Source organism: Melozone crissalis, unplaced genomic scaffold (genome assembly GCF_028551555.1).
Source record: "Melozone crissalis strain CALT ecotype California unplaced genomic scaffold, PUWL_Pcris_2 ptg000018l_1, whole genome shotgun sequence".
Taxonomy (NCBI): Eukaryota; Metazoa; Chordata; class Aves; order Passeriformes; family Passerellidae; genus Melozone; species Melozone crissalis.
In genome coordinates, this window is record NW_026535796.1 from 21,747,935 (window position 1) to 21,772,964 (window position 25,030).

At 45.4% G+C, this 25,030-nt stretch overlaps 1 protein-coding gene across 3 annotated transcripts in view; it reads right to left on the bottom strand.

Annotated features, from left to right (window-relative positions):
* Positions 1 to 15,800: 15,800 nt before the first annotated feature.
* RGS6 (regulator of G protein signaling 6) overlaps positions 15,801 to 25,030 on the bottom strand; it is a 258,312-nt gene continuing 249,082 nt past the window's right edge. For all 3 annotated transcript variants that reach the window (XM_054276395.1, XM_054276396.1, XM_054276397.1), the window contains one exon: positions 15,801 to 16,897. In XM_054276395.1, the coding sequence (XP_054132370.1) occupies positions 16,847 to 16,897 (51 nt within the window). In that variant the 3' untranslated portion in view covers positions 15,801 to 16,846. The remainder of the gene's footprint in view (positions 16,898 to 25,030) is intronic.

A 25,030-nucleotide genomic window follows, 5' to 3' on the forward strand; every position in this document is an offset into this window, starting at 1 on the left:
AACTCCTCTGGGTTGCATCAGCTTCCCCTTCCCTCTCCCATTTCAAGGCAGCTTGAGCCAGGATTTTGTGTTGGTACTTGCATGGGGAACCCAAAGGAACCCACGTAGGAGCTGGAAGCTGGCCGTTTCTGAGTTGGAAATTTTGTGAGTGTAGAAGGCTGGAAAGCCAGGGCCCTGGCTCAGACAAGAGGCACCCTGGTTCCCTGCCAGAAGTTCTTCATTATCCCTGCCATTTAGGTTTCTCCTTGCTTGAGGAGGCAAGTGAGTTATGATCTTGAGGAACTGGCATGGGCACAGAGCCAGAGGAGACCAAAAGCAAGCAGAAAAATGATGGGAGCTCTCAAAAGAGTAGGTCAAAGACGGGAGGACAGAGGAAAGAGGCAGGAAAATTCAGATGCTCTTCTGCTGCAGTTTCTGAGGAAGACAACTTCATTCACAGCAATTAAAAGGTTAATTCCCTTGATAACACCTCCCCCTCCTTCCCAAAGTCTATCTCAGAAATAATCAAAGTATTTAATTAATATTGCACTAGTCCAAATAAGTACAATCATCTTCCAGGAGTATTTACATGTCAGGCTATAATTAGCAGCCTCCTTGGCACCAGCCCACATGAGGTGACAGGTCACAGTTTCCATTACATGCTGCATTTTTCCATATCCTTGCTCATTCCTGAGTGACTATGAAACAAGTTAACCAAACTCAGCAAGGATCATAGACTGAATGAGCCATGGTGGCAATCAGAAGAGGAGCAACTGATTTTTCTTGCCAGGAACTTGCTGACAATAATCAACACCTTCGTTAAATAATAATTTTTTTTAAGTACACTTTTCAAGTAGTCTGAGAAGTGGAATTTCAAGATTTTGCTACTTCCTAGTGATGAATCATTTCTACCTTGACTGAACTTCCTGCTCCTACTTAGGAGGGAAGTGCTTTGTCCATCCTACTGGATGATGTCTCTTGTTCCCACAGAGGCAGATGGGTGAAAGAGTGGCTGAATTTAAAAATCCAAAATTGTTCTTGAATGCCTTTTACTCCTAGACCTTGCTGTTAGCCACTCAGACATGACAGGGCACATAAGGGGGCTTCAGACCAGAAATTAACTTCTGTCAGTGGAAAAAAGTTATTGGGTTATGATCAGAGATGCAAGAGGCTGAGTCCTGGAGCACTGGCTTCTGCCACTGCATTTGCTGAGATTTTCCTATTTTTGCTGTAATTTTACTCAAAAAATTATTCATAATGGAGCAAACCAGATGCATGTATAAATCTAGAAAAAAATATCAATGAGCAAATTCCCACCTTTTCTCTTACAAAAATGTAAGCACTGTTATTTTCTCACTCAGACATGTATTATCTATTTGCAAGAGGAACTGGATGGGAAAAGGGCCAGTGAAGTGGGCACTGACACTCAGGAGTCCTCTGGTCTCCCTGGGTGCTTTTTAATTTCTTCCTGGAACTTCCTCCCTCTGTAATGTACAAAGGTTTTGCAGATATTGTGGCTTCTGGTTTGGTACCATATCAGCTACTCATTTAGCTGTCTTTCTGCTTGGATGTGAAACTCCAAAGACATGTTTTGCTTCTCACTGATCCACTCAGAAGTCCATGCTCCATTTTAGTAGGAACGTGGATGCAGTATGCTTGAGGGAGAGGAGGGAAAGGAAGCATAAAGCATTTGGGGTGCATGCAGATTTCAGGCTGATACCCTGCCTGGCTGCTGTGAGGCTGCAGGAACATTAATGCTGACCCCCATCTATGGGCTGTTTTGCAGCTGCAGCTGGAGAAAGATGTGAACAAGTGAAAGTGCCTCCTCAGACATGAGGAAAACTAGAGGAATAAGGAAATATAAATCAGATGTTTTTGCAGTGAAGTTTCCTGCTGAACCTCTTGTCTGGGCCTTCCCCAATGCCTCATGCATGGCTGCTGCTCTGCTGGTCCCCTGTGCTGGCAGCAGTGGACTGCCCTTCATGCCTCAGAGCATGCAGGGCTCAATTATGCACTTACATGTCTTCCTCAAAATTGGACCATCTGGACCACCACCTGAATGTCATTTTTTTTCCTGCACAGCTTCTCACATGATTTGCCAGCTTGTGTTTGTGATTTGGAAGGGGGGATGTGTGTGAAAGGTGGTGAGATCTGGCACGGGTTTTTTGCATAAGCAGTGCCACTGACGGAACTTTTATTTAGTATTTAATTAATGGCTGCACCTCCTTGGAAACCTGTGCCACTTATTCAGAGGAACTCCCTAAATCTGCATCAACCTCCAACAGGGCTAAGTTTATTCCTCTAAAAGAATAAACACATTAATCACTCTAAGGATAGCGTCAGACATAATAGTCAGCTTCTTGTTTGAAATGCTTCCACAGGGAAGAGAGAGAGTGTACCAGGACAGGACTTGGAGAGGCCAGTCTCTCTTGGGTGGTTCAGGTAGCATAGGCACCCAAACAGCAGCTACAGATGAGCTCTCACAACCTCCTGCAGGATGCTCAGGTGAAACAAGTATTGCTTCATCACCTACAGCACAGTTGAAACTCTGATTTACAAAAATATCCACAATCACAATCTTTATTTTAGGTGTTTGCTATATTCCAGGACACAGGCTCCTAAATAAAATTATGATTGCATATATCTGACTAATCCAGGCTTTGGCCTGTTGCTGCAGAGTACATTCTTGTACCAATGGTGCCTCTGCCACCAGCCAGTTGCTGTATGCACAGGAAAGAAGGCCACTATTTATGGAGGCTGTACTCAGGTGATACCTAAACACACTGTCCAGCTGTACAGCATCTAATCATGGCCTCCTTCTGGGGTGAATAATAAGTGTGTTGGTTCACAGGATGTGAAATTATTTGCATACAGCAGTAAAAAACATTTAATAATGAATTTTTTAAAATATGGATGTTTTAATAATATTAAATATTACTTCTTGTAGGGAAACTTGGAAAGCTCAGTGCCTGCTGCCTTCACAGAGACTGTGAGGAAATCAGTTGGTTGCATTGCAACCAATAAATCACAAACTTCTAGTTAAAACCTATTTGAAATCATGTTGCCTGACAATGTAATACGGGTTGAAAACCCAAATAAGGGTTTTCAGTGTTTCAGCATATGCAGACACGCACTCTTTGTCACTACATGTGCCATCACTAGTGAGCTAACCTGAGAGTCACTCCCTCTGCCTTCCTGGCATCAAGGGCTGTGCAGCTGGCATCATTGTGGAAGCCCTGCAAAGGCACAGGTGTTTTCTGGATGCCTGTGTGGGCTAGATATCACCTCACCAATGAAGCTCAAGGAAAACCAGGAGCCAGGGAGAGTGGCACTACCTCCATGTGGGGACTAGTCGTGTAAAACTAGGTGCCACCTTCACTAGTATGGAGAGGGGGATTTGCCATTTTAGTTCAGCCTAATGGTCAATGCATTAAAAACCAGGAGAGGCCAGGGTTGACTCCCTTCCTAGGAAGAAGAAAGCAGGTGCCTTGCTGTGAAGGCTCATGAAAGAGCCCATAGAGGCCATGTGCACACTCTGTAGAAACACTTCCACTCACATTCTCCCTGCAATAGGCAAGTGCAGGAAGTCCTTCAATATGTCCAGGGTAAGGGAAGCTTCCAAAAGAAATGTTGCCTCCAGTGCTAAGGAAATTCTACACCATTTTTTGTTTACCATTAACTCACAGCAATCTGCTTATATGTTTTCAGTTTGGGGTAACTGATCACTCTGGGCATACTGCTCCCTTCATTTTTCCAGTCAGTGAGGCTGTGCCCTCAGCTCTATTGTTTGCATCCTCCACATTTACAAGTAAGTTAACTCCGCTATCCAACAGCCAGGTAGTCTTTCTGGTGGCCTTCTGGTGGAGTCTCTGTAAAAGCTCTCCTAATTTACAAGCATATATACTTTAGAGAGCACGACAAAAACATATCTATTCCTAACTACAGGGAGGAGAAAGGCATATGCTCCTCTGCAGGGGAACTTAGGTTCACAGCTACACCACAGGCAAGTAGGGTAGGGCTGCAGGATTGCACTGACAAAAGGATTTGCCATGTCCTTTTGGGAACCAAGCAGGTCTAGGTCAGCCAGAAGCAGCTCTGCCAGAGAAGGCTCATGGGTCTCAGCCTTTTATTTGAAACTTAACTTGATCACAATGTCAAGCACAAGGCTAATTAAAACTGTATCTTGCATCCCTTTAATGACTGCTCTAACAAACAGGAGCAAGAATTGCTTGGATACCCAAAGTCTGTTAGTTTTGGCTGCTCCTGTAAAACAGGAGCAGGACATGCACATTGCTATGAAATAGCTCTTAGGCACACAAACAGCACATATGTGGAATTAACTCCAAAGAAACTTTAAGGAAAGCATGCTTTTGCTCAGGATGCTGAGAAAAGAGGTCCTTTTCCTTCTTAAGTGCTTATTCTAAATTTGAGTAGAGGATGAATGGAATAAGACAAGACAAATTACTGAAACCCCTGATATTTTACTCATTTTTAACAGAGAGAATGTTTTTTTTCTGTTGTTTTGTTGTTTTTTTTTTTTTTTTTTTAATAATGAACCAACTCTTCCACAAAGTCCAGGGGGCCAGCAATTGCTCTTTTCCACCTAAAAATTGAGTGTTGGAGTGGTGCCAACTCTCAAAGAAATGAAGTGCTAGCCAGTGGCAAGAAAATGCAGTTTGATTTATTCTAAACCTTTAAAGTGACTGGTAGGCCTGTACATTAAACCCAGCAGCCTTTTAATTATGGATTGGCTATTTCTAGTAGCCTCAAGATACAATCATCTGTCCAAATGAAAAAACAGCTGGGTGGCAAGGCTGAAATACAGGCTTTGCTGATTTTTATTTTGCATAAATACTGTAGGCACCTACCCTGCAGCTGGATACAGGCCCATATTCACCTACATCTGGAGAACAGAGACTGACACTGACTACAGTTTTTCAGCAAATGCATAAACAGTGGTTTAGGTTGGACTGTGTTCACACCCCTCTTCTTTCCAGAAATATTTTCAATTAGAGCTTGGCTTGGAAGAATGTTTCTGGAACGTAGAATTAAAACAAATATCAGAGAAAGATTGAGCAAACCCCACTGTAACAGTTGTATCCATATTCTAAAGTGGCGGAGACAGTACCAGGTGACCTGAATGTCCAAGAAAAACTAAACACAGTTCATTGCACTTCAACTATCCAATGTTGGTAGCAAACTCTGTGAATGAGCTGCAGATTAACAATATCCCTAGGAATAACTCTCTGGCAAGTAAATATTTGGCATTTATATTCAAATAGTGAATGAATCTTGGAGATACTGCAATGTACTTGGGGGTAATTTGTTAACACCCGGAGAAATAGAGTTTGTCAAAAACATCTTTGCCCAGGAATGACAGGCTCATAGGCTAATAGAAATTAATTTTCCATCTCTAATATTGGGCACTACTTCTGTGTGGTATCACAGACCCTGACAGTTCTTTGGCGTGTGATGTTGAAAACAGCCAGTTGCAATTTGTGCTTGCTTTTAAATTTACAGTTTAGCCAAGGGGATAGAAAAATGCTTCCTGTTGGGAGCAAATTCACACCTCCACTGGGCCCACACAGACTCTGCACCGTGCTTTGAAGTTCCCCGTAAAATTGTGGAATTGGTGCATGGTCCCCACCTGACTAGGGGGAGGTCATTTGGTATGTGAACTCTCAGGATGTGACTGAGGCAGGGACAGATTGCCTCTAGCATGTTTGAGGTTAACACTTTGTGCTCTTGTGCTCTGACTGCAATTTCAAGTCCCCCATCATCAATGTTGTTAGCAGTAATGCGCCCACTATGGATGATGGTATCCCCCTCTGTGACAATCACGAATTGCATCCCTGGTGGAAGGGGTATCTTGGGGAAATGATCCTGTATTCCATCCTGTTATCCAAGCATGCTGCAGAGGCAGGATGTGATGGCCAAGATTTACACAAGAAGGAGCTCAGCAGCCTGAAGGGAACTGAAATGGTGAGAAGGCAGCAGGCCAGGAAGAGCAAAGATCTGTCTGAGCCACCAGCTCATCAGCTGTGTTCTTGCTTCCTAGGATGGGGACAAAGGTGGGAAGGGGACTGACTCACTGGGACCGCTTTCTCAACCTCCTTTCCCATGGGGATCTTCCATCAGCCAAAGTGCATCTCCTATTTCTGCCCTGCTGAGGTGAAGTTTGCTGTATCAAGTCAAACTCTGCTCCATCTGCTGTATCTATTGCCAGCAGAGTGCAGTGGGCGCTCCTGTGGTCTTCCAGGAGAATGAGTAAATAGGATAACTTCAAGTGCACCCCTACACAACTGCTGGGCAGGGATGAGTCACCAGGAGCAGGCTGGGAATCTCAGCAATGTCTGCCTGGCTGCAGCGCTTGTGCAGCGCCAAGGGGAGCACAGGTATCTCTGTGCCAGAACTTCTGCAGGGCACACTACAGGAAAAAAGCACATTTGTCTTATTTTATGGGGAACTCGTGCATGGGAAGTTCATGCAGACATTTCCACTGATTTTGGGAATATGTGCTTGTCTGCATATATATGTATTGACCAAGTATGATGATCAATATTTCACACAGCAGTGTTATATAAAGATTTCTCTTAACATGGGAGGTTGTAGGATGGTTGTATTACATGCAAACAAAAAAATCCCTGTGTATACTGCATAAGACCTTTCTGTGGAAAAATGACTCCAGGAGTGATGTCGATGGCTTTAACATGTTTTATTGGAACAGTTTTCAAAAAGACCTTCACTCTGCAGCCAGGTGCACTAGTTGCTGTGAAGACAAATCTGCAGGGTTTTGAGAATGCCATATATGTCAATAATAGAATTCTTTTCAGATACTACAGACTTTACATTTTTAAAGCCTTTGATGATATGCCCATCTGGGACTGGGCACAACTCCTGACCCCTCTTGCAGTGTTGGGCATGATCCTGTTCTGATAGGAGTCAGCTCCACTTTTCAGCTACTGTGACAGAATTGAAAATGTGCCCAACAGGAAAGCTAGGGTGGGTTGGCATTGACTCTGTCTTCCCTTGGCACTCTTGCTAGGGTAAATTTGCAACTGAAATTCCAAATTTGGCAAGAAAAGGAGGAACCATTTTCCTGGCAGCCCTCCACAGGTACTCAGGAGAGTAGATGGGGGGTGGCAGCCACAGAACAGATGGCAGTGTGGGATGAAGGTAGGTAAAGTGGTCAAAGATGTGCAATAAATAGATTTAACAAATGTGTTACAGCACAACATGTGTGACACATATATGCAGTTTTCCATGAAGAGCACAATGCCAGGGTGATATCCCACTTACACAAACCACTGGGTAATTGTGCTGTATGGACAAACACAGCTCTTCTGACTTCCCATTACTATGTTTTTCCTGAGTGATCTTTTAAAGAAAGACAAAGGCAGGAAAATCGATAGCAGTCTTTGAGAAACTGGCATAGGAGAAAAGCCTCAGCCATGACAGTCTAAGGTGGGGAAAAGGCTGAAATGAGACATGATAATCCACAAATATCTACACTTTTCATGATGAGGAATGGATGTTGATGAAAAGTGTAAGATTTTTTGCAAGACTATGCAAAAAATACATTAAGGGAAATACTGAAGGAAAAAACAATCTATTGTGCTAAACACCTTTGCTATTTGTGGCCTACAGATGGCTTTCCCTGTTTTTAAACTTACTCAAGAGATGACATTTTATGTTGTATATCAGACTTCTTTTTTTCCTTGCAGTAAGTGTTTCAAGTATGGAAAAATATGTTCCTGAGGGCATCTGCTAAGGTCCCATCCATGGAGATTTCAGAAGTGTGCTAGATAAAGCAACCTCAGTGAATATTCAGTAGGGAAAATCCTGCTGATGAAAGGGAGCAGTGCAAGATGAGCTGCCAGGTCTTTTATTATCTATGACTCCAGGACTATTGGTAGTGAAGGGAGTTCTTGCATAAAAGCCTTTACTGGCTTTATTTATGCCAAGGCTGCTTCCAGGAAGGGGGAATCCATCATGACAGAGATGAATGCAAACACAGAGCTTTCTCTCTTGCCTTCTCTCTCCATTTGGACTGTCCTTTCATTTGACACAGAGACTCTGGTGTTCTGTGTATACTCTGCAACCTGATTTGCTTAAGACTCCCTAGAAACAGAGAGACAGTGAGGGCGGGATCACCTTAACACAGTGACTTGACTGTTTCTGGGAACGGCTTGCTGGGTCAGAAGAGAAAATCAGGGAGGGAAGGCCAAGTCCCATGAGAGTGGGCTCCAGTGATGTCCTGACAGACAGGGAGCCAAGGAAAGGATGCTGATCCAGATCCCTCCACCTGCAGCCAGGCACATTTTTCCTGTGACCCATTAGAGAGCTCAAAGCCCTGGCAGATGAGAAGAAAGGTCACCCCCAAACCACTGTTAGAGTGATGCAGAATTGCCACCATATTCATCAGGTCAATAATACCCCACGTGGGAAAGAGAAAACCCACACTATGAATTTAATTTCCTATTTTTCTAGCACTGCTCTCAACACTGCTTCCATATTTTAGAAGTCTGTGGTTTGCTGTGCTGCTTTTCATAAAGCTCTGACAAGTTTCTAATTAAGGAATGGCAGAAGGTAGATAAGCTCTGCCCAGCTCTGGCTGTGAGGGCAGTTTTGCAGAGGGGAAGGCATGAACTCCATGAAAGGAGTTCAGCATCATGGCAGAGTATCTCTGTATCCAGAGGCAGGTCATCACAGGAGGACAGGCATTTTTGGGTAGGGTATTACCTATCCAAAATGCATGACATGAAGAAACTCAGAAGTTTAGTTACCAGATAGAGCTTGCAGGTGGCCGACAGTGGATGATCTATCACACTAAGCACAGAAAGATTTTTCTTTTTCATGTGTTGGATGTGGGAGTATATGTACAGGGCTGGCTGAAGAAACTGGCAAGACAAACTTTCTTCAGACTGTGGAAAGCCCTAGTTAGCTTGATTTGTCCAGACCATGCCCCAAATCTGTCTGTGCTCCAGCATGGAGGATCTGACATGGTATCAGACTTCTATCAGCTGAGGGAAGGGTTTGAGGCCTTCCCTGCTACTGTCTGTACAAACAAATATGCAGCTGCACTGACAGACAAACATAAAGAAAATATCCCAGAGTTGACAACGCAGCCAGGCAGTCTTGAACACAGTATGCAGGCAGGTGCTACAAACTTGCTTTTGCCAAGGTGTTGCCTGAGCTCAGGATGTGCCATTTCAGCTCACAGCCGGAGCTGCAGTGTGGGGTTGAGATTCAAAGAGGGGTAAGTCCAAACCACACATGCATCCCCCTCACCTCACTTCAGCAATTTCAGAGCTCAGTAGCCTTGCACATGGTGGCCCTTTGAGGAGTGTTTCTTTTAGTGAATAAACTGATTCTTCAGCCAGCTTTTGTGAGATGTTAGTTTGGCATTGTACTTTTGTTTGTACTACTGTTTGGCTACTACTTTTGTTAGTAGCCCTTCATGAGCTGTACAGACTAGCCTCTCTAAGAGGAGGTCAGGGAAAGCAAGAGTTAAGAAAAGAAGGCAGCTGAGAACCACAGATGTTGAAGCAAGGGGGTGTGGGGAAGGTCCAGGGCAATGGTGATGTGGTGTGCTGGCAGCATGATGGGTGGAGGAGCACGGATGCTCTGATGAGCAGACCTGCAGGATAGCTTGAAGGCAAACACACAAAGCAAATAAGCCTGTCAAGCAAGGCAAGGGACTGCACATTGCAACTCTCTGGGTCTTACTCCCAAGATATTAACGACGGACTCTATGTGCACTAAGCATGGGGTCTAGTTGAGGAAGGTAACAATTTCCCTGGCCTGTACTGGTCCCTTCCTGCAAAACCAGCAAATGTTACACATCCTGCAGAGACAAATGGCACACAAAAAGCAGAGATGCTCTGAAGGACGTAAGCCCAGCAGCTCTGAGCTCCCCCATGGGGGGTCACAGGCAGGTCTAGGAAGCAGCACAACCCTCGAGCAGGGTGGCAGGCAGTCGCACCTCCTGGCTCTGCAGGTGACCTTGCTGGTGAGAAGGGCTTGGGTTGCTAATACTGCTCGTCTTTGGGACCTTCAAAACCTGAGAGCCACAGGTCTTGTCCTCCTCTGCAGCAGCGCACCAAGCTTGCTGATGGGCGGCTTTCCGGCTTATTTGGGAGGAACCGGGTGCTGCTGCCAGAGGGTGCGGGATGAGGGTCACTGAGCAGCACGGACACCCGCTGCAGCAAACCGGGTGCTTTTTGCAGTCCCTGGCATGGGCTCGAGCTTCCAAGCTGGGCGTGCAGCCTTTGTTTGCGGTGTTAGCTGCGGCTGGGCATTGTCCATGCGGCTGGACACGATCAGCTTTCTCGAGAAGGGTTCAGGACGCGGGCGGAGCAGCCGGGCCGCGCTCCCGCAGCGCCGGGGCCGGCGCGGGCCCTCCCCGCGGCGGGTGCAGCTGCGGCCCGGCCCGGCCCTGCCCTGCCAGCCGGCTGCGGGCCCTGCCCGAGTCCCGAGCGGCTCCGCGCCTGTGCCAGGTCAGAAACACTCGGCGGCATCGCCGTGCAGCGGCTAACGTGCGGGGGCCGCGCGGCGGGACGCTGCCCGTGTCCCCACGTGCCCTCCGGAGCGCGCTCCACCCACGGTCACTGCTCCGGGCCCCTCCACCCTCCGCGGGCCTCGCCCTCTGCTGGCAACGGGATGCGGCCTTGCGGAGAAGCAGTTCTGGCTGCCTCCAGTCACACCACAGGGGTAGGAGACCCTTAAAATTTTTCCCTTGCAGAGGAAAATCCCACAGTGTCTCCTTTGGCCCCAGATGACCCCGGAAAAGCAAATTCCAGAATCCCAGATGCTTTTTCGAGAGGTGATGCGTTGTGTAAAGCATCATTTGATAATTTTTTTTAATCTGGTGTACCTTAATCCACGTGGCATGAGCCTCATGTTGAACCATGGCAAGAACCAGATGTCCACAGTTCTGGGCTGTGAACCTGTGCATCATGCAGGAATAACCTGCACATGGATGGACATGAAAAATATTGTTGAGGATCCAAAAGGAAACAACCACTCTAGAAATCCCAGTCCACACTACTCCACATCCTAGTCCACCTATAAAAGGTGCTGCTCAGGGCTAGCTGTCACCTACTATTTATGTAAGGATGGCGTGGTTCAAAGATGAGAGAGAGAAGCTCCATTTAGTATCTCTGCTGACAGATAGCCATGTCCATTGCTCAAAAGAGAGCTGTCCTCTGCCAGATGAGATGTTTCAGCATATCTTCTGGGTCCCCAGACAGGAAGGCACTCGTAGATCCCTAAATTCTGCCCACTAACATCCACCCTCTGTGTGGGGTGAATCCACAAATTCCTATTGCAAATACAGAGGGCAACTACACTGACACTTGTGGCAATAGCCATAAATTCACATTAAAAGCCTTCAAGTAATAGCATTGCTGTGTAAAGACAGCCTTTGAAAAGCTGGTTTCCAAAGCTTAGCAGCAGGATTAGGAGGTTGCTGGCTCTTAGCTGCAAGCTTTGCAGATGCTAGGGGCTGGCAAAGCAAAATGTGTATCACATGAAAAAGTTGATCAGGTCTGACTCTCCCCTGCCGTGAGATTACTTTTCTCACTACAAAGCATTTCTCCTCAGCAGTAAGTTCAAAGTACGGGTGGGCATGAAGATAGTGTATTGTTCACCAGCTCACTGTTCTGCTGAGCAGCCACGTTGCTTGTTCCCCGTCTCAGGTTATAAACAGTGCTGAGAAGCTCAAAATTGCTCAGAGCTTAAACAACCTAATCATGATAACCTAGCCTATCTTACCCTACTGTGAGCTCTGCTTTAATAATCCTGCTTAATCATTAAACCACAATAAAAGCAAGCCAAGGAGTTTAAGGCAAGAGCCAAGCCAAGGTGGATCAGAGCACCGCTCCAAACTTGAACTGAGCAGTCTCCTAGGGACAGAAGCAGCCACACAAAGGGATAACAAAGTTGTTGTGCAAAGGGTCAGAAAGATGTAGCAGAAAATTTGTATCCGTTGAGACTTGTGAAGCTGTGAGCTGCTCTTGCTAGTTAAGACCCTGCAGTTTTGCCCTATTTACATCCTTTTCCCAGGAGACCATCTTGTTATCTGGCACACACACTCCACTCAAGTCTTCTTGTTGATGTAGATGTTCTGACTAAACCCTTATTCCTGGTGATTATTGAGTATAACAGTGGTAGCCAGTTATTTTTCAGAATGCTTAACCCCTCTACTGAAGAGTAAAAAGACAGCAAATTCCTTGGACAGACCTATTCCTTGCCACAATACTGCATATTGTGTTATGGCAAATGAATTTTTTTCCAAGACCATGCCATAAAGAGGGTGGAGGTTAGGTTAAAAAAAAAAAAAAAAGGAAAACCAGCAAAGGAGACAGAGACACTGCTTCTGTCACTCTGCTGCGGACACTGAGAACAGGGTTAGGCCAAGTCCTGCCCATGGATGCACCCAAGGCTTGCACTGGTTCCAGGAGGATTATTTTTGTGTGCATGAGTGCATGACAGACAGAACAGATTCGGTCCTTGTTGCTTTGACTTTTCCAGGATGCTCCATTTATTTGTGCATTTTAGGAAACAGACTGGTACAGTCAAATGTTCTGTACCTGGGTTCCCCTTCTCCCACCCAAACCAGAAATAATTTTAGGCTAAAAGCATCACCCATGCCAGAAGATGAGAGCCAAATCCTTTCAAAGGCAAAGGACTTTCCAAAACCACCAGGGTTTCACCTGAGTAGAACTAAACAAAGAACTTCACCACAGTCTGTAACAATTTGGCTGAAGAGACAATGAGTCAATTTTGTATTTTCAGACCAAAATAATTGTCTGGGTGGAGGAACACTCTTGCCTCAGCTTCCTTGAAAGCAGGAATGAGAAGATTGGTATTGCTGAGATCATTCTAGAATCTGGGTTACGGTGCAGAAAACTGATTCACGTTCTGCATTTGGAAATAGGGTATATTTTGTCATCATTGTCTCACTACCACCTCTTGTAGGATTTGACTGCAGCATGGAAGCATCCTGATATAACTTTACAGTGCATCATGTTGTTGTTACTGTAGTAACTTATTACTAGGACATCTTGTGTTATCTTTATTGCTGCAGTACCTGGTACAAATGTACCACTGTTTGTCCACACTGTTATTACTGCCTTATTCCCCATACTAATTTACTGCAGCATCCTGTTGTGTCTTATTGCTGCATTATCAAAATGCTACTTTACTGCAGTGGCCTGTGTTACCTTATTGCTACATTTATTCTGGTAATATTATGTCAGTTTACTGCCACTTTTTATGGCTGCCCTGCTACCATTTTATTACAGTACTCTATGGGATCTTAGTGCTGAGTTATACTGAGAGTACATTAATCCATTTGCTTCAGCCTAACGCCGTCTGCACTGACTTGTCGAACCTTTCCTAGTTCTTGTCCTGCTGCTGTTTTGCCACAATAGCCATGCGTGCTCTGGATACTCTATTATCCAAATAACAGTGCACAGCCATATTTCACAGCCATAGTCCTGTAAGTATGGGTAGTTTTGTAGCTAGCTTGCACAGCTTGGACATTGTAGAAGCTTTCCAGACTGTCTTTCCTTGAATTGATGCCATTTAGAACATAAACAGAGGTGGAAAGCTGATTTCCTAACTCATCTTCAGCATGATGAGGTAGTTGGAAGACACTGGACACTTAGAAAGCAGCAGATTACTGCTTGCAATGCTCAATGCGATACCATTGGGTGTACAAAAGTAGCATCACTTGGAATAAGCAAGGTCATTAAAAAGCAGTAATTCAAGGATGTGGTTCATGTGGAAGTAGTTACATGTTAATATCACCATACGTGAAGTAAAAGACATGTGAAGAACAGTTAATATGTATTCCCAGGAGGAGGCCTTGTCTACTCTCATATTTGTTTTGGAGAAATTTAGTCAGGAAACAAGAAGCAGAGCTTTCTTCCCTCCAGAGGATATGCAGCTCTGTCCGCTCAGCTAGCCATTGCTGAGCAGATTAGTTTGCACGAGCGTGCGTTTAAATGGCAAGCTGTTCAGCATCCAGGCCCCCTGATGCACGCCCATATGCATACTCTCCATGTCTGTAAGAACTCCCTCCATGCGCTCAACTGTTCAAATACAGAATATTCCCCACAGGCAAAATACTGCGGCAGCCAACGTGACCGTCCTGCAGGAATAAAGCTGAAAGACAAAGCCGAGTGTGTGGCTCACAGGGCAGCAGCTCATCCTCAGGTTAAAGTCTGGCATTTCTGCTGCCTGCACAGACCATAACCCTAATTCCACCTGTCCCGTTGCCCACCAGCGCTCTCCAGTCCTGCCCACACGTGTCCCCATGCTGCAGGTCCTGAGGAGTACCTCTGTGGAGCTACCCCATCCTTCCCCCAGGAGATGGGGGAACTGGAATGAGATGACCTCTCCAGTCATGGGAACTCACTGCAAAGCAGAGACCTACAGGTAGCACTTTACTATCCCTGCTCCTTGCTACACACCTGTTTCATGTTTTATGTGTACATGTTGCTCAGGAATGCTCTGCAGACCAGCTGGAGAGTTCACAAGACAGACCTCCTGTGGGAAATGCCTTGCGGCTGGGCAGCACTGGCAGCAGAGTATCTTGGAGTGTGAGCAGCTGTTGGTTTACAGAGCTCCAGTGATGCATGGCACTGGAGGGTTTGACAGAGATAAAAACACCATCTACAAGACTCTAAGAAGAGATGACCTCTGCATTTTCCTAGGGATGACCAAGGGGGCACATATGCATATGCATGAATGGACATGTGAACCTATTAAACAAAGACCTGCTATTTCCCAAGGGGACTCTTTGGCTGGGTGGGCAACAGAGGACAAATAGGTCCTGCAAGGACAGCTAAGTGACAATTTGGAGGGTGACAAAAGTTCTCTTCAGAGGCAGGAGACCACAAGAATGTCAGGGACGTTCATGGTTCTGCCGTCCTGGAACTTGCTTGTGTGTCATGTATATGTAGGATGAATTTAGTCTGAAGGTCAGACAGCAGGCTGTTTAGGGTATAGGCATGTGTAAAGAACAAAGATCCTACTCAGTCATCTACTGTACATTCATGCAGGTGAATGGACCTTAGGTATAATTGATATTAGGACTTTTCTGCAAGAAAGAAAAGAGATATCAGAATGAGAACTGTCATGGGCAAAGAGGAAGGGTTTTTTCTGACAAAAACTATGCTGGCATGTTTTTGTGCATACATAGGCCTTAGATATTAGAATAATACTTGCCTCAGAAGTGAATGCTGTCAATAGCCAGCTGTCTACTTAGCTACTTAGCTAGATGGTTTTGCCTAGGTAGGAATGCAGACTTGTAGCCATATAGCAGTTTCTACCACCTGTACAAAAAGCCAATTTGCCTTGGCATGAGTGAAGAAGACCAAGAAATGTCTAGTTTCATGTATGCTTCAGATCTGAACTGCTTACAAAATATAGGAGATTTTGTGAGTTAGCTGAGTCTTGAAATTCTTTTTATATAGAGATAATATACTGTATGTGAATGCAGGCCATTTTCCTATCTGCAGCTAGTATAAATGGATTTCATAACAAAGTCACTTCAGTCCTGTCCTCATCCTAACCGCCATACTTCCAACAGCTTGAAACAAGCTACTGGGCCGTCTTTTGCTGTTGCATTCATGAGCTGCAGGTCAGATGAGTCTTAGTGGAAGCTCATTTCCTCCAGTGGTACAATTTCACTCTCAGAATGCTGCTTCTCAGCAGGGTCAGTTATCTGAGCACGATATCACAGCTGGGTATGCTGCTGTTTAGGGAGTGTCACTTGGCACCTTGCCCATTCCCACCATCAATTCCCTCCTCACTGCCCACATCAGAGTTGCCTTTCCCTGGACACAAGTGAATGGATTTTGGCCCTCTCGGACTGGAGAGCTGGAGTCCTGTTTGGTTTGCTCAGAGAAAAGTTTGAACATCCATCATTGATTAGGTATGCAAAATCTTAAATAAATAGAAAATTAAATAAAATATAAACCAACTCATTTTAAATACTGTGTGTGTGAGTGTGTGTGTGCTTGTGTGTGCATTGCACATCTCAAACATGACTTTTTGAGCAGAGTCTGATCACATTTGCACTACGCGCACATGCAGAACGATTCCGCCGACGTCAGAGAATTTGCACCAGGATCAGTCTGACTCAAGGGGGAAGATCCTCAGGTGATGAAAACCACTCCTGCTTTCCTCACTTCAGCTGAGGATCTGGTATCATCTCTGGACATGCTACATGCTATTGGAAGAACAACGAGTGATGAACTTAATGCCTTTCTTTTTTTTTTTTTTTTCCATTGTTTTAAAGGAGGAGAAACATAGGAAAGAAAAACCAAGTTAAAGTCAGTGAATCTGCAGGTGAAATGCATTTGGGATTTTGTGAGAAGGAGAAGCAGCTTCCAGCTAAAATATCCAGATATTTTATTGGATCCAGACGGCCACATGAAAGGGAGTAAGTGGGATTGTGGCGCCATCTTATTACAGTCACGTTTGTGCCAGGGAGGAAAGAGATATGGAAAAACACTGATCTCTCTCAGCTCTTCTTTCTCCAAGCTGTAGTCGTGTCTGTTTCCTTAAATAACAAGACAGCAAGCCCTTGCCTTGTTGACCTCCTGTGTATGGTGAAGTGTTCTCCAAACCTCAGCTGGAGACAAAGTACCTGCACAGAGCTCAGGGTCCTTAAGGAGCTGTGCAGACAGGGAAGTGTTGGTGTAAACTGTGAAGAGAGGTGCTCCACTGGTGTGTGGCTCTCTGCTTCCACTTGCTCAGGCTGTCTCCCCAGCAGGGACTTGCTCTCCCTGAAATGCCCCGTCCCCGGCAGCGGTCCCAGCTGTCTCTCCCACGGGGCAGTCGGCCGGAGTTGTCAGGAGGACTGCATCAGGCCCGTGAGGCGCTTGCTTGCCAGAGACTTTCCCTGGAGGGAGGGACAAACAGACAGAAGAGATCCAGAGGTGTAAGTGATGTCTTGGAATGGTTTCTCTGGGAGCGAGGGGCAAGGGCCTTCCCCGAGAGTGGGGCACAAGCCTCTTGTGACAAGGGATGCAGGTGGGGTGAGCCTGCCTCTAGAATTTCATATGCCTGCAGTTCTGCCCCAGGAAAGTGGTTTGGCAAGGAGGAGTTGTGCCTAATGATGTCCAGTGGCTATCACTCAAGGATGTGCCCTGGGTCTCGTGAAGATATTTCCTTTCTCCAGTTTCATGGGAACTGGTAAAAGCAAAGCCCTGTCCTACACTCACTGCTACTCGTGCTGTCCTGCTGGTGCAGAGCTCTACCCAGCACAGGGGTAGAGCTCTTAGGGAGGGGATGCACAGCCAAGGCTGCTGTGAAAACTGGGATGTCCCTCCCACAGTCTGTGAATCCGTATCAGCTGCACAGCATCCATCACAAGCAGGTCTAGGAAAAAAGTAATTTCAGAAACAGTTTAGCCTGTTCCTGTGCTGCTGTCACTCACCTTGGCACACTCCTTGGTCACTTGCCTCATGGGTTGGTGTCTGTTCTCTCCTGCTTGGCCTCCCTGCTGTCCCTGTGCTCTCCTCCAAGCCACCAATGCAAGAGTGTGGCTGTGGCAGCCCTGCTCAGGCCCTGCTGTCATCCACATGAGCTTTCCCACTGGCAGGACCAAGGACTAGGAAGAAGGAATATCACCTGCACATCTGAACTCCTGCCCTAACTTAGACCATGCAGCACCTGCTTTCAGGAGCAAAGGACCTACAGGACCTATTTACGGACCTGCAGCCAGTGTTCTCCATTTACAGACGGGGTATATCCACATAGGGAATACCGATGGCTTTGCAATTGCTGATATAACAGTGAAAAACTATCTCAGGTATTGCACCAGTTGCTGTATTTCTTTTGTGAACTTTCCTCTTTAAAAATTATGGTTTTCCTAAGGGAAAAAAAAAAAAAAGTGTTGCTTGAAATAAACATTCAGGGAATACCAGAGAGCTGTAGAATACCTAGCAGCTCTTAAACAACCTCCTCTTCATTACTATATTTAGCCAAGATTTCCTTTGCAATAGGAAGTCTTACTGATTGCTGTTTCAAAGAAAGAGCCACAAAAAGAGCAAGAGAAATGGATTATTCAGTGAAAATAAGTAAGCATAAAATGTAGAAAAAAATTCTGAAATGTAAAAATTAGCAGGCTATTGGAAATAAATATTTTTAAACAAGTTAACACTCTAGGAATAGACAAACACTTCCCACCTCCCTTTGATTTCTAATCTCTTTCCATGTAGGGCTGTTCAAGGAGGATGTAGCTGTTCCCTACAGAAGTGGCATTTCATTACTGAGATGTGTGACTTTCACCAAATAATTTGTTCAGCTGCATGAGCACACACGGCCTAATCTGTCTGTGTTCTGTATACCAGCAGCTGAGGGAAACACTGTCATTGTGCCGACTGTCCTGCCTGGCAGGAGAGGCCCACAGCCATTGCTCTGTGCCTCACACACAGGGCTCAGCATGGAAATGGCCAGCTCCATCCCAGAGCTCTGCAGACACACCATTCAAGATACGCAGGTTTTTTTGGTTTTTGTCTTTTGCAGTATAAATCAATTTTTTGATTATCACTATTTTTAAATGCACTGTTGTAAAGCTTTGCCCAGTGCTACCCCAGTGGCTGGCCAAGTCTTCTGCAGAGCAACATGGCTTGGGGGGGCTAAGACCAGGGCTGTCATTTTGTGGCTCTTGAGGAATACCAGAGAGAGAGTGCTAAGGAATTATCAGTCCCTGAATCCTATTTATAGGAAGAAGAAGGTAAAGATATGGATGTTAATTCCTGGAAGAATAACATGGCTGAGTTTAGGGGGGAAAAAAAGTTACTTTCCACCAGTATTTGGGTACTTCCTTAGGAAAAAAACCCAAACAAATAAATAGTCCTTGGTTTATCTAATGCCTGTTCAGTCAGACTCTAACTAATCTGCGGCAGGCAGCTCCTCTTGTTATCTTCTCACAGGCAGGTGGCTTGGGGCTATGCCAGCTCCCTGCGTCAGGTTCCAGCAGGGCTGAGGAGCAAACATTGCTCCTCATCCCCCACTTCAACATTGCTGTGCTCAAAGCAGGAAGGAGAAACGCCGGTAGTGGGCCAGGCTCAGGAGAGGGGACGGCTGCCCTGGAGGAGGTGGTGGGCTGGAAACGGAGCCAATGGCCGTGATTTGCGCAGAGAGAAACTTTGCTCTTGGGTTTCCCAGTGGAAACTGCCTCTCGTTGCGGGGAAAAGCAGCGGCCTCCATCTGCAGCTCTCCCTCTCATGGGAAGGGCGTTACCCTGGGAACTGCAGCAAACTTGCCGCCTGCAGGCTGGGATGAGTCCCCCGTGCAAAGCCCGTCTGTCTGGGAGGATAACTGTGCCAGGGAACGGCCTCATGGGCGGGGACATGCAAACAGATGGGCGCAAGAAGCTCTGCTTTAAGACAGCAAGAAGCAGGCAACAATGTTGTCTGCTCGGTTGTTGCGTTCACCTCTGTGTTATGGCAAAAGGATCCCTGAAATTGCATAAATTGCTGTGACATTTTTTACTACAAGCAAAAGTGCTGTAATGTTCAGCCCCCAACTAGAGGCATACTAGAGATATGGGGATTTTGTTTCAACCCAATGCAGGGCCAAGTGTCAGCCTCACAGCATGGGTGTGAGTGGCACAGATATCTGCAGGCTGGGCTTGGGTGGGATGCAGGTGTTTGGTTAGGGTTCTCTCACCTTAGACCTCCTCATTAAAATAAAAGAGGATCAGGAAAAAAATTGCATTTCATTAGAAAAACTGGTATCTCTTTGCTATTACTAAAATGAACAAGAAGGGAGTAAAACAGCGTATAACAGGTGGAAAAGCTGGATGGGATCTGCAATCCACCTGCTGATATAAATCAACATGACTCAGTTGTTTTCACAGAAGTGCTGCTGATTTACACCACTTGAGGGGCTGGCCCATGGTATCTCTGCTTCAGGTTTAGCCCTGCAGGGCTTCTAAGGCACAAAGCCCTTCAAGAGACACAAAAGTTTGCATCAGCTGACTGAGAAAAACATAAGTGCACCACACACAACGGGTTCTTTGGAATAGGGCAGCCTCTCATCCCACAGGCAGCCAGCACTCTCCCCAGGACCTCCAACCAGTCCATCCAAACCTGCCTGCCCCTGCTTGCCAAGAGGGTGTCCGTGGCCAAAGAGTCCAGGATGGTGACAGCATGCTTTAGTGTCATTGCTTGGTGTCCAGAAAAGAGGCGTCTGGGTAACTGAGAGGGTGGCCTGTGTCCACCTTGAGACAGCAGAGGTGGGATGCACCCCTGTATTCTTTGTGATCCCACAACCCTTCCCTGAGGCTGCATAGTGGGAGGGCCTGAGTCAGTCAGGTGAAAGGCTGCTCTGAGAAAGCTGGAGGTGGCTGAAATAGTTCTTAACCTGGTACAACATGTGCCAAAAAAAGTTCAGGTCCGGGAGAGCGTGTTGGGTTTCACCTACCACATGGAATGGGTGGAATTCCCTTGGGGATCTATCTGACAGAGCAAGGATGTTTCCAATTATTATGATGTGAAAGATTGGCACAAGCAACACCTAATTTCTTTAAAAAGATTCAACCAAAATAAATTATGTTTTCCTTCCATGCATCTTTGTTTAGCATGAAACCAGCGGCTGTCTCTGCCTCTCCTTTCCCCACCATAAGAGAATGTCAACAACAACTGCTGTATTTCCAGGAGAAATTTCATCTAAGCCAGGCTGGCAGGGGATTTGGAAAGTGTACCATGTCAAGCTCAGCACACTTCAGTGCTTCTTTTACTGTGCCACATGTATATGCTGAATATCTTAAGGCAGGATTAGAGTGGATGTAAGGAGTGAACTTTTTACATGGGGTCTGAAGTCTATAAAGAAATCCCAAGTCCTCCAGTCCCAAAATATTTGTCACTACTAATTAGGGTTACAACAATTAAAAGCCCAGACTGTTGACACTGAAACAACACAGCACAAGCAGTAGGGCATATGTTGTACAGCATATGTTGTGTGTTGTCTTGCATGCAGGAAGGCTTCCTTCTCTCTCATGTCCTGCAAGCAATTGAGCTGTTCCACAGTTTACAGGCAAGGATGACATGGAGCTTCACTGCATCTGGTAATGTCCAGTTCTCTCTGCACTGCTGAATGAATCTGGTTTGGTTTTTTTTTTGCCCTTGAACACTCCCATGACAGGAGCCATTTCTTAAAGACAGTGTAAAATGTAGATCTGGAGTATTCTAAGGAAAAAAAATCAGGGAATTCTTAATAAACCTAATGACAATTTCCCCTAGAATATGACTTCCAAGTATGTGGCCATCCTAACTCCTTGGCTGCATGTCCAGCAGAGGATTGGATCTCAGCACTTGTGGACCATCAGGGCTCACTGAGGCCCACTGAAATAAAATTAACCTACAGGTCACAGGAGATGGTTGCCATCTTCAGTGGCTGAGCCTTTGCTGAGCAGCTGCTAAACTAAAGTGTAAAGTGCAATCAGCAATTATTTTAATGAAGCAAAATTCAGCAATTTAACATAGCTAAGAAGCCAAGTAAGAAGGAAAAAAAGTGTCTGGAATTTGATACAAAAAAAGGACAGCACACCTTCCAAACCTACTGTATGAGCCAGCAGAGTTTCCATCTTGCTCCTTGCTTTTATCAGCCAAAACTAGCACTTTGCATAGTTGGGAGAATATTTTTAAAAATATTTTTAAATGGAAAGTTCAGTTCTGTCCAGTGCCCATGGCTCCACACAATGTTGGTATGCTCTGCCCAGCACAGTGCAACTCAGCATGCAGACATTCCCCACCCCAGCATGCACAAGCCTGAGCTCCCATGCATGTTGTCAACAACTTACCTGAACACCAGGCAGGATTTATCCCATAATGAGCTTTGTGGCTGCAGCAGGGGCAGAGAGGAGAGATGGCAGCATAGGCTCCCCTGTGCCATGTCAGTACAGACCAAGCTGACTGCTCACCTCCACAATCTCCACCCACCAGCCTGGGGCTTTGTTTGTTACAGCTGTCCCCACTTTTTGCTTTCTACCCCTCATTTGTGTTCAGGGCTCTCCTTTTCCCAGCCTGCTGCCCAATCTGCTCCAGCCAGAAGCATCACCTTCCTGGAAGAGAAGTCATCTCATGGGGAGCACTGATGCACCATTGCCCTTTGCAGAGAACTGGGGCTGGTCTGCATCTCCAGTGGAGGTGAGATGATTCTCCTTCCATTGGTTTGAATCTTTTTCACATCATCACAGGCAATACTCAGTTTTCTTATCTGTTAGCTAACATACTGCAAGAAATTTGGCAGTGGGCAAACAACATCCTGCAACAAAATTTTACTTCTGAAGAGATTGTGATGGCCCTAGCACTGCCAGCACTGTTTGGTTTTCAATATTATATTACAATACAGAGCTTGGGGAAGCTTTATTTTTGTGCCATTTAAAAAATAATCCTTTTATTAGATTTTTTCATTAAGATATACATTGTCAACATAAGATAAGTGTAACATAAATTAATGAAGTTAAATAAGAAACTGAATTAAGAACATAAACAATACTGGAAAATAACTTAGTTCAACACAAAATAAACACAGACATACAAACTATGAACATAAGTAACATAAATTAACACACAAAATGTGGTGGACAATACCACCAATTACACACTGATACAAACTGAAAACAGGAGCTGCAAAGTGGCTGTAGAAGGTAAGGTGGAGCCAGATGCTCCCAGCATGTGGAATGCTCACCTATTCCTGCCACTACAGTCTCATGAGTTACTCCCAAGTTCCTGCAGAGTGGGCCCCACTCCTCTTCTAAGGCTTGACTGACAAGTTACCTGAGCTTCTTGCCATTCCTGCCCATCACAGTGAAACTCGACCACCATGGGTTACATTCCCACATATGATATTGCTTTTTTGCTCTTCTAGCTCTCTTATGGGAACAGTTCAGAGCTTCAGTCCAGTTAAAACCAGTATCATCTATTCCCATTTTAAGTTGTGAGGATTTCTTATGCTTCCTAAATGAGGCATTGCACTTTGCTTGGAGAAAAACCAGTACACCATTGCATATGGTACAGACCAGGATCTCTGTATTCACCCACTCCTAGCACAGCTTCATAATAGCTGCAGCCTTCCTATTCCATCCCACCAGTACCACAAGATCCTCTTTTTTTGTGGTACAGTCTGGGCTCCTTATAGCTGAGAGTGAACCAGTTTTGGCATTGGTTGAAGATGTCTGTGGACTGCAGATTAAGCACGTTTTCCTTCCTTTGACACAAACCCAGGAAGACAGAGAAGCAGATGGATCACTGCAGCCAGTACACAATGGTGTAGCAGACTGCTTTTTCAAGCCACCTCAGAAATGCCCTAACTGAATGTTGTTGGTCTGCCTCTAGGGCAGGGTGTGATTCTGTGCAAAGGACTCAGCTTGTTTGACAGCTTTCAGCACGACTGGGAACCAGATATGTAAATGTCTTGTACAGAGGAAAATGGATGCACCACTGAAATATCAAATCTCTCTGGAGTATCAAAATAAACTTGGCTAAAATCACAGCAGGGGCTAAGCACATCCTCCCTCCCAAACACCTTGCTAAGGTCATGGTTTAGTATCTGCAGCTAGACCTGTCTGTGGTGAGAAGGTACCTGCTTTTGTCTTCCAGGATTTGTGTGTGGCTCAAACAAAATACAGCAAATTAATAGTGGGTGTGTTTGAACTCTGTATAGTGCCTTTCATCTAGAAAGGTCCCCAAGCAATTTCAGAAATGGTATGCACAAAGATCACTCACCCACTTTGCCCTTGCAGGGGCAAAAGGAAGCTGCCATCCTGTGTCAGCAGCACCACACAGCAGTGCTTTTAGGAAGTGAAGGATTAGAAGCTAGAATACTTACTGGAAACAATGAATACTTACCCCTTAAAGGAAGCCCTGTATCTAGAGCAGACTGTGCAGCATACAGGTGACACATGCAACTTACCCCTGACCAAAGCAGGTAAGGTGCCATGACGACACCCAGGGCAGGCGTGTCAGTGCATGCGCCGTGCAGGACATGCATGCAGCCCTCTGCAGCCCCAGCTGGGCACACTGGCTGGCTGTCACACCATGGGAACAATCACAGGGCAGGCTGCAAACACAGGCTGCAGCCCCTCTGCGCTTTGGGTACGTTCTGATGCTTCCCACCACCTCAGTAATGCAAGTTCCTTTTCTCAGCACAAGCCAGTGTAATGATTGCAGTAGTCAAGTGAGCACATTTTATTTAAAGTAAAATACCTTCCAAAGATAAAACAACCCTTTTCCCAGATGTCTTTTCTTGATGACAAATCTAAAAAACTTTGGAAACCACTCCTGTATCCCTTCCCTTCTTGCTATCTATTCTGATAGCCACTTCACCAGCATCTCAGTGTCTAATCTTTTTATACTTTCCACTTTTTCAACCACTATTCTCTACCAATAATGGCTTAAACCTTTGTCTTTATTGGAGGTTGTGAATACTTTCCATATTCTCAAATGCTGTGATCTATTTATGCAAGCTGGTAGAGCTGGGAAAGTGAAAAAAGTGAGAAAAGTGGTAAATATATGACAGCTTTATGAGATTATCAAGGAACTAGTTAAAAAGATGACATTGGGCAGCAATTCTTTCTCCAGCCTTACACCTTCTTCACTGCTTTCATGGTTACTATTTATAATACATCACAGTGACACAGCTGTGCAAAACATCACACAGTTCACCTGAGAAAGATAAGATTCTATCAACACATTTCACATGTGTGACACCACACTCATGAATTAAGAATAGGACTGAGTTTGACTGGGACTCTGATCCAACAGTACACAAACCAAGAAGATATAAAAAAGAGCATGAGTAGCAGTGGCCAAGGGATTAAGCTCAGGGTCAGGAAGATGGGGAAGCAGCAGCAGATAAAAACAGAAGTGACAACATGGAGCTGGGAGACAGCTGAGAACATCAAGGAAGGGACAGCCAGGCAATAAGGGTAGAAACTAAAACTTTCACAGCTATTTAATGCAAGGGAACAGACACATATGGAACTGAAATTAAATATGCAACCATGGATTTCTCTGAGCAC